The sequence below is a fragment of the Bombus flavifrons genome, chromosome 15 (genome assembly GCF_040668555.2).
Source record: "Bombus flavifrons isolate JBK064 chromosome 15, iyBomFlav1_principal, whole genome shotgun sequence".
NCBI lineage: Eukaryota > Metazoa > Arthropoda > Insecta > Hymenoptera > Apidae > Bombus > Bombus flavifrons.
In genome coordinates, this window is record NC_138456.1 from 4,519,409 (window position 1) to 4,528,250 (window position 8,842).

Here is an 8,842-nt window from a genome sequence, read left to right on the forward strand (position 1 = left end):
CTATAAATCTTTCTCATTAACGCGTGTAATTAATGTTTCTTATCGTGGGTTATTGGAGTGTGAAAGTTTGAGATTACGAAGTGTAGATGTTAATTCTAGATGGAGGGAATTTATTAAAGAATTCGTGCGAGATAGAAGTTATTCGACTGTGATAAGCGGAGAATATCTAAAGATTATATACATGTATGCAAAATGATAATTAATTCCTAGTATATGTATAATCACTCACCAACATTTACATGCTGTTTCTTCTTTGGAACTAATAGGGGATAGTTTGAAACATATGTTGTTTAATATCTGACAGCCGTCCGCTTTACGTAATTAAAAATGTTATCTCCAAGAGGTAAGAATCACTAGATCTCATAAAGAGTATAAAAAATTTGTATATCACGGAATGACAGAATCGTTGCAATTTCTACTAACTAACGGGATTTGAGGAAGTTACAAGAGATTTATTGCAAACATACACCAAGTAAGAAATTAATATACACTAGGAATAGTAGTCTTAAACGTGCAATTAATGCATTATACATAATAGTAAATAAGTAAGTATCGTGGCTTATTAATATAGAGAATAATTGATTCTAATATAATAATATTAGGTGAAGTAAAAAGTTCTGAGCGCTTTTTCGCTTTATTTCGACGATGAAATTAACATAGTCAAGATTATTCGATTTAGATTAAATATGCGCCGTTTTGTTCGATTACTTTTGTCCATTTTGAAGGCAATTTCATAATTCCGCGGTTGAAGAAGTCCTCGTCCCTATTGGTAAAAAACTTGACCAGCTCATTTTCACAAGCCTCTCTTGAGGCCAGTTTTGTACCATCAAGAAAATTTTGCAAAAACTTAAAAAGGTGATAATCGCTTGGTGCCAGGTCTGGACTGTACGGCGGATGCGATAGAACCTCCCAGCCAAGCTCTCGGAGCTTCTGACGCGTCGTTAAAGATGTGTGCGGCCTGGCGTTGTCTTGATGGAACACAACACCTTTCCTATTGGCCAATTCTGGCCGCTTCTGGTCGATCGCCTGCTTCAGTCTGGTCAGTTGTTGACAATAGAGGTCCGAATTAAGTGTTTGCCCCGATGGGAGCAGCTCATAATGGATGATTCCCTTCCAATCCCACCAAACACACAATAAAACCTTCTTGGCCGTTAATCCACGCTTGGCGATCGTTTGGGCCGGCCCACCGCGATTGGACCACGATCTTTTTCGGCTGTTGTTCTCGTATGTGACCCATTTTTCATCGCCAGTCACCATCCGCTTCAAAAATGGGTCGATTTCGTTACGTCTCAACAAAGAATCGCAGGCATCAATTCGGTCCAAAAGGTTCTTTTGCGTCAATTCATGTGGCACCCATACGTCGAGCTTCTTCTTGAGACCAGCCTTATGCAAATGGTTCCAAACGGTTTTCTGGCTAATCTTCAGTTCCTGGGCAATGGAATAAGTGCTCACATGCCGGTCCGACTCGACGATTTCCATGATTTTATCCACATTTTCGACGATTGGCCTACCAGAGCGTGCCTCATCTTCGACGTCCATATTACCAGAACGGAATCGTTGGAACCACCGCTTTGCTGTTGCATTCGATACTGTACTGGGTCCATAAACAGCACAAATTTTTTTGGCCGCCTGCTCCGCCTTTTCACCTTGGTCGTAGTGGTACTGAAGAATGTATCGAATTTTCTCTTTTTTTATCTCCATTTTCGAACGCTGTAACACACAACTGGCTTCACCGAACACAAAACTGACAAAGAACCTTTTTGATGCGTAATATCACCTTGAAATCGGTGTATACTATGACTCGATGCGATGTGCACATCGTGAGATATGGCTCACTAAAGACATCTAGCGAAAAACGCTCAGAACTTTTTACTTAACCTAATATAAATATTCTAATATAAATTTTCAAATCCTTTTCGAGTTTTATCCATATGATCATGATAGTCTTATTACAGTGCTAATAAGATTTCAAAATATTTCCTATAATATGTACATAAAAAGTTTCTAGAAGTGTTTGAATATTTGTATGAATCAATGGTCGCACTGTCTACGATGGCTAATGGTCTTCCTCTCGAATGAAATACAAATACGTTGCAGATAAAATGACAGATGAGAGAAAACTAATTAAGTGGCAAGTATCGAACATTTTGACACCTGTATGTAAGATCACATATGCCGACCTGTCCTTTATAGGTCAGAGACTGCACGATCACAGTGAACGAGGTGAACGCTTACAATTCTCTTTTGACAGAGGCCGATTCCAGGTCTCCAGGTCGAGTCGTCTGGATGTCCGCTTCGCTTCGCGGCTCGTCGCGTGGCCACGAAGGCGAAATCGCGAATATTTATTGCGCAACTGCACGAATCGAAGCATTCGCCGTTAATGCTTTGAAAAGGGAACGCGTCTGTGAAAATCGAATCATTGCCATTTAATGGTAAACTGGCGTTGCAATTCCTTTCGTTATCTAATCCACTCTTTATTCCGAGGAATTTCTGATTTATTACGTACACTTTTCTTTAGCACTTGAATTTGTGATTGGCCTAACAAAATTCACAGCGCACTTTCATCGAACACTCGACTTTTTTTAAACAAAGAAAGAACATCTGTTTTTGGGAATTTGGATAGGCATTCGATGAATAATTGCAATTATGCTCCTTATCTCATTTGTTCCTCTTCTGGAAAAATTGACATAGTATTTTGAGAAAATTTGGAAAAAGTTTTCGTTGAAAAACGTATCTGTGAATTAATCATGAAAAGGACGTTTGTCACTAGAAATATATTGTACCGTAGTTTAAAGGAGAGCTGAATTTCAAAGTTCAGACGTCGATGCTTAAATCTTGCCACGAGATATATCGCTGCGACGCGAAACTGCTTCGCTAAATATTTATGAACGGGGTATTCATGAATTCGATCGTAACGTGTATCGTTTTCACGAGTAATCCGTGTTAACCCTTTCCCTGCGATTTCGTCCGTAAATCAGGGTGTCGAAAATTCTGTGTCGACACACAGACTCTGTTAATTTTCATGAAAGCTGCCTTTGCAACACAAAACGCGTACTTTCTTCCACGTTCTACAGCAAGATTTAATCATTGCTTATTAATATTAATAGAACTATCAATGTGAAGAAAATTCTAATTCTTAAGTTTTCAGATATATGTCAGATTTATAAAAATGCCTTTTACCGAATTTTGTCTGATTTGTTGGAAAAATTTGTAAATATGAACGCACCTGTTGTACCACAAAATGTGATATTTGATACACGTTGAATGCTTTTCATTAATTTAGTTGTGTGCTTGTGTGTTTTTTTTAACTCGTTGTTTCACTAGTATAGCATATATAGAATACAAAAATTAAATAAATTAAAATTTGTTAGATTCTGCAGAAGATTGGTGTCTTAATACCTGCATTTAGTAATGCACATTGTACATGGTTTTATCTTCTCCTGCATTATGTAACTTTTCTTATACCATTCATTTTAGTTTCTTTGGTGTTATTTCCAGCAAATTACTTGAATGGCATCGAAAAAAGAAAAAGGTGGTACCCATTCGTTTCTTCTCTTCCGTAGCCATAAACTCTTCTGACTATAAAATTTACGACTTTGCAATTCAAAACTCATAATTAATTCTCAGAAATGCTGTGAGTATCGAAAGTGATATATCAGATTCCATCAGACCGTCTCTTGTTCCTCTTGTTTTCATTTTCTTGAAACTAACTGGAATAATTTTGAATCTTAGAATTACCAAAGTGGCCAAAATAAATGGTTCCTTTCAAGTTCTCTATTTTATTCCAAAAGTACTTAAACGTAATTTTTATACTTCGTTCCTCGCTAATCCTAATCCTAATCCTAATCCTAATCACTTCTCCATTCCCATTACAAATTTCTCCAGCTTCCTCCATCGTCATCAGGAATCCATTCAACCGAGAACAGCTCGGAACAAAACACTGTTGGTTGCATCACTCGATTCCGCGAAAAAGAAGTACGATGATAGAAAGAGAAGGCTATCGGCGTTCTTCGGCAAAGTCGGCTCGGAAGAATGTCCATTTTCCTCGGCACAGTTCCAGACACCCCATCGGACGAAGGGTTCCCGAGGCAGATACGGCCTTTGCCAGGGAGTGCCTTTCCCGAAGCAGAAAAGCGGCAGAAAGAGAATCAGAAGAAGAAGGAAGAAAGAGGGAGAAGAAGAAAGAAAGAGAGAAGGGGCCTGGTGGAATAGTGGGGCCCAGTCGGTCGAAGTCTCACGCCTTCCGTCAGTCCTCAGTCTGACGGGGAGCGTACAAGCGTCAACAGCCTCGCTGTTCAATTCCTACCTTCTCTCCGTGCGCGTTCTACCATCAGAAACCTCGCTGTGGAACACCAATCTCGTATTTCACTTCTACGTACCCAACACGATCCTCCAGGGGCCATAAACAAGAAATAAATTCGACAAAGTGGGACCAGTCGTCAAGTGAATGCGACCTCAGCGCCATCTATACGAAACACAGTACAGTAATAGTGAAGAACATCGGAAGTAATCATTGAAAGTTCGACTAATAACATCGGATAAACGAAATCAAGATATAGGTACACGTATATTTGGATATTTATCCAAGTTGTGAGTGCCGATGAGACATAGAGGAACGTCAGAGACGACGGCCTGCGTGGCTGACGAGGCCTGTCGACCGCGCCTCTGGATTCCAACGGCGGCGACACACTCAGCGTGCCCGTTCGATCGTCGGTGAGCGTTCCCTCGGTAAAAAGAGTGTGTACTTGTCGGTGGATCGGTACACGTGGAGGTAAGGGGCAACCAGGAGGACGTAGACGCCACTGGTGTACACCGCATACCACAGGAGGACCTGGCTTGAGCGGCTGGTAGAGAAAGGTGGGAGAAAAAGGATTGGTGGGGGGTTGAAAAAGGTTGGTAAGAGTCGGGCCGGGACGCGTTGGTAGAAAGAAAAACGGACTGACACAGAGGAGGAGAAGGCCAGGTAGAAGAGGAGACACGGCCAGGTAGCTAGTTGGTGGGGAAGTCGTCAGAAGGCGGCCATAATGGCCTGACGCGATCTCTCGCGAGCGGCGGCTACAGCTGCTGCGAAATAGCCGAGAGCGGCTCTCTCGTCCACGCACGCGTATTTTGCAACCGGGCTACGTCTTTGGAAAGTGACTGCGTAATCGCGAGTGGAGTGTGTTACCGGGTGGAGTCCTCTGTAACGTTGTTCCGTGTGTACCTTACGGTCGCGTGTGTTCCTTGAATTTTATTCAATCGAATCGATGGTTACACGGTGTCCGATGATTCGATGGTTCTGAATGGTTGCTGGCTTCTTTACGCGTAGTATGTTTCTGCTCCTCTTCCGAGAGTATTCATCTTGATAGAAGAGGATAATAAGTCAAAACGACGTAGAAGAAACATCGCAAGAATCTTCGGTCTACTGATCAGTGATCACTAGTATTGGATCCGACGGTCTGACCTAACGAATACAAAAATGAGAGGTGCCAATCAGGATACGGCGACTCCGTACTGTCGCTGCAGAGTCCTTTACTTAGGCAGCTCGGTGCCCCATGCGAGTAAGGAAGGTTTGCTAGGGGTGCAAGAACCTTTGAGAGAACTATACCCAGAACAGGGTGCCTTGGGAGCACGTGGACTGGACTCCTGGCTGAGCGTCTGGAGCAACGGCCTGCTGCTGGAGAATGTGGACGAGCACCGCAAGAAGGTCACCAGGTTCTTTCCCATCGAGGCGCTGCACTACTGCGCTGCTGTGAGGCATGTCAAAGGCGGAAGCGGCGACGCCTCGAACACGAGGTTCCTTCCCTTGGACTCTCCCTTCGCTAGAACGCCCAGTGCCAACCATCCGCCGCTTTTCGCCGCGGTTCTGCGACGAACCACGGGTATTAAGGTTCTCGAATGTCACGCATTTATATGCAAGCGCGACATGGCGGCCAACGCCCTGGTCAGGTGTTGCTTTCACGCGTACGCGGACAGTAGCTACGCCAAAGGCCTTGATCCCTCTGCCACGACGACCAACGGAGTCACCAGTGGACATCCTTCGAATAACAGTCTCTACCACACTCTAGGAGGATCCAGTACTACCCTAGACAGTCCACAAGCGACTCGTTTAGACGCTACCTCAACAGACGACCTTAGCTTGTATAATGGAGATGAGAATCATAAGGTCTGGGCCAGAGGTCGAGAAGAGGTAGACGGTTTATATCAGGAACAGGGGACTCTGAGAAGCACCAAGGGATCTAGACCTCGTCAGCTGGTCGCACCACCTCCTCCACCGCCTCCGCCCCCTCCACCTTCTCAACCTTTGCTCCTCGAAGAATCTTCATCGTCCTCAGTCCGCAGAAAAGCGAACAAGAAGCTCAAGAAGCTCAAAAACCGATCCTCTCACGAAGATCCCTTGCAACAAGCTCACCTTCATCCTCAGTTGCATCAAGGAATATACACTAATGGCCATGGACACCATACTCTGGGTCATCCAGTGAGGCAACAGCACTATCATCCTCATCCTCTGCCACCTAGCAGTCGATCAGTCGCAGGAACTTTGGCCAGACCAGCCCCAGTTTTATTGGTACCAGCCGCAACTTTACCTAGGAAGGCTCACCATCATCCTAAAGGGCTCAGACCGATTCCAGCAGCCGCTCCAATCGTTCCGGTGTACGCTCCACTACCTGTGGTGCCTCCTCCACCCGCTGCAGCCATTTATCCAGCTGGAACTTACGGGACAGCTGGAAATAGAGGCAGAAGACAGCATCTTGAGGCGGATTCTTCGACCCTAGGAGCTTCCAGAAGACTGGCTGCCTCTCACGCGGATCTTACCACCGCAGAGATGAGCAGAGCAGCTGATAGCCCAGAGAACGAGTCGCGTTTTGGAACTGGAATCTATAGAAGAAAGGGCCACTTGAACGAAAGAGCGTTCTCATACAGCATTCGCGCGGAGCATCGTAGCAGAAGTCACGGAAGTTTGGCCTCTCTGGGCTTCAGCGGGCAAAATGGAAACGCGCTGCCCAAAGAAGAGAAAAAGGACAGGGAGATTGCTCAGTTGGTGGCTGGATTGAACCTGGATGACAGTCCTGAGAGGGTACAGCCGATGCCAGCTAACTCGAGGAGCGGTTACTCGCACCATCAGCAACAGCTTCAGCCTCTACCTAGGCCACGACCTCGTTAGGAATTTTCTGAATGTCGATTCTTATTGTAATCATGAGAATTAATCGATGAGTCAAGTCTGGAAGTTATACAGTCGGTCCAATATGAAGGCAGATGTTGTTCTATTTGGATTTTGGTTGTTGAAGACGCTTTGTTGCTTCATGGTAATGTGAAAAAGCTTGTTTGAGACTGGACCGTTTAGTCAGAGACCAGATAACAGTGTGAACAGACCACTTGGACCGATTATCTTTCTGTTTGTTGAATAAGAACGTATGGTGTTGTCCATTGTTTTGGATGGAAAGTGATTTTCATAGGAAATTTGGACTCGTTTTCTGGAGTCTATGGACTGTTAATCGAGGCACTAGTTTATGGGGGAAAAGATTGGTTCGTGGTGTTAGCGTGGAAAATCGCGATGGGTGGTCGAGTGCCCGACTGGTTCAGTTGGCTTTCGTTTCTTAGAAGAACCTTGCCCGAGTAGGAAAATTACGGATAGGCAAAAAGCTGAAGAACACCCGGCCTCATCTTCGTCTCGCTGATTTCTACCTGTGACCTCGATCGTCTTATCTCGAGTGTCGATCACCTTTGTCGAATTCAGGACTTTGTCGTGGGATGCATTGAAAAAACTCGAGTAGAAATTCAATTGGAATAAATTGAGTTTTAAAGTATTTTTGTGAATTTTCAGATAGGGTTTTAACATTTTTATTCTTTTATTTAGAATTTCTTCGGTTTTATTTATATCTTACTTGTTTTCTTCGTACGTTGTCAACTTTTGCTATTTCTACTTTTTAATTTGGAATTTTATAATTTTTATGTATGTCTCGATTCTCTATATAATTTGAAATTTTTCATTCTTTAACACTGATTATTTCTGTTGTCGTTTTTCGTTTGACAAAAGGTCCGAGAATTTTTATCGCGGCTGGCGGAAAAGATTGACGACGACGTAATATTTTTGCGCGACCTTCCTGTCGCGAAATGAACAGGCTAATTGGACGAGCTCGAATTATTGTTGTCCAACGAAGATCGTTCTAATGGCTGGAGCTCGTTAGACACAGACACGCAACTTTGCAATGTTTCCTTCCAGTTGGCAGAATTACAACTCTGTTTAGGATCCTCCTTCACTAACAGAAAATTACTCAGGAATCGTTAAAATTTGTCAACAATCAAAAAGTTGTCTTTTTCCAATATTGCAATCGTTCTTTATTTGACAATTTGTTAATGAATTTATTTCGCACGAATTTATTGCGCATGAATTTATTGCGTACGAATTTTTGAAATTTCTACAAATTAATCATAATATAACATTTTGTTTAAAACAATTAGAGGATTTATTAAGAACCTTTATAAGAATTTTCTCTCTCTTTATCTTTTAAACCTTAGAATTTCTTATACTCGGTTACAATATGAAATTCTGTATGAAACTATTGGAAGATCGTCTTTGTTTAATGAAATGGTCATTTTTCGTTTTATAATTTCTCTATGAATTCGATTGAAATTTCTTTGTCGTATTAATGATGATTACCTCGCTATATTTTGTTATAATCGAGGAATCGTATCAGTGGTTTCCCCTAGAAAAGATTACGCGACGGTTCGAATCTCCGACGCACGAGTTACAGCCGACTTGCTCGTGAGAACGTGAACGTTAATCTTAATTGCATGAGAAAAAGTTATACGGCGAGGGTTTCGAGAGCCTTAAGAAACAGAGAACTTTGCATTTCACCGC

The 8,842-nt window shown here is 42.9% G+C and overlaps 1 protein-coding gene across 1 annotated transcript; it reads left to right on the forward strand.

Moving 5' to 3' along the window:
* The first annotated feature begins 4,264 nt into the window (after nucleotides 1-4,264).
* On the forward strand, nucleotides 4,265-7,757 carry LOC138187404 (uncharacterized). Its single transcript, XM_069128143.1, has one exon. The coding sequence runs from the start codon at nucleotides 5,459-5,461 to the stop codon at nucleotides 7,142-7,144; it is 1,686 nt and encodes a 561-aa protein (XP_068984244.1). The 5' UTR covers nucleotides 4,265-5,458; the 3' UTR covers nucleotides 7,145-7,757.
* Nucleotides 7,758-8,842: the final 1,085 nt, after the last annotated feature.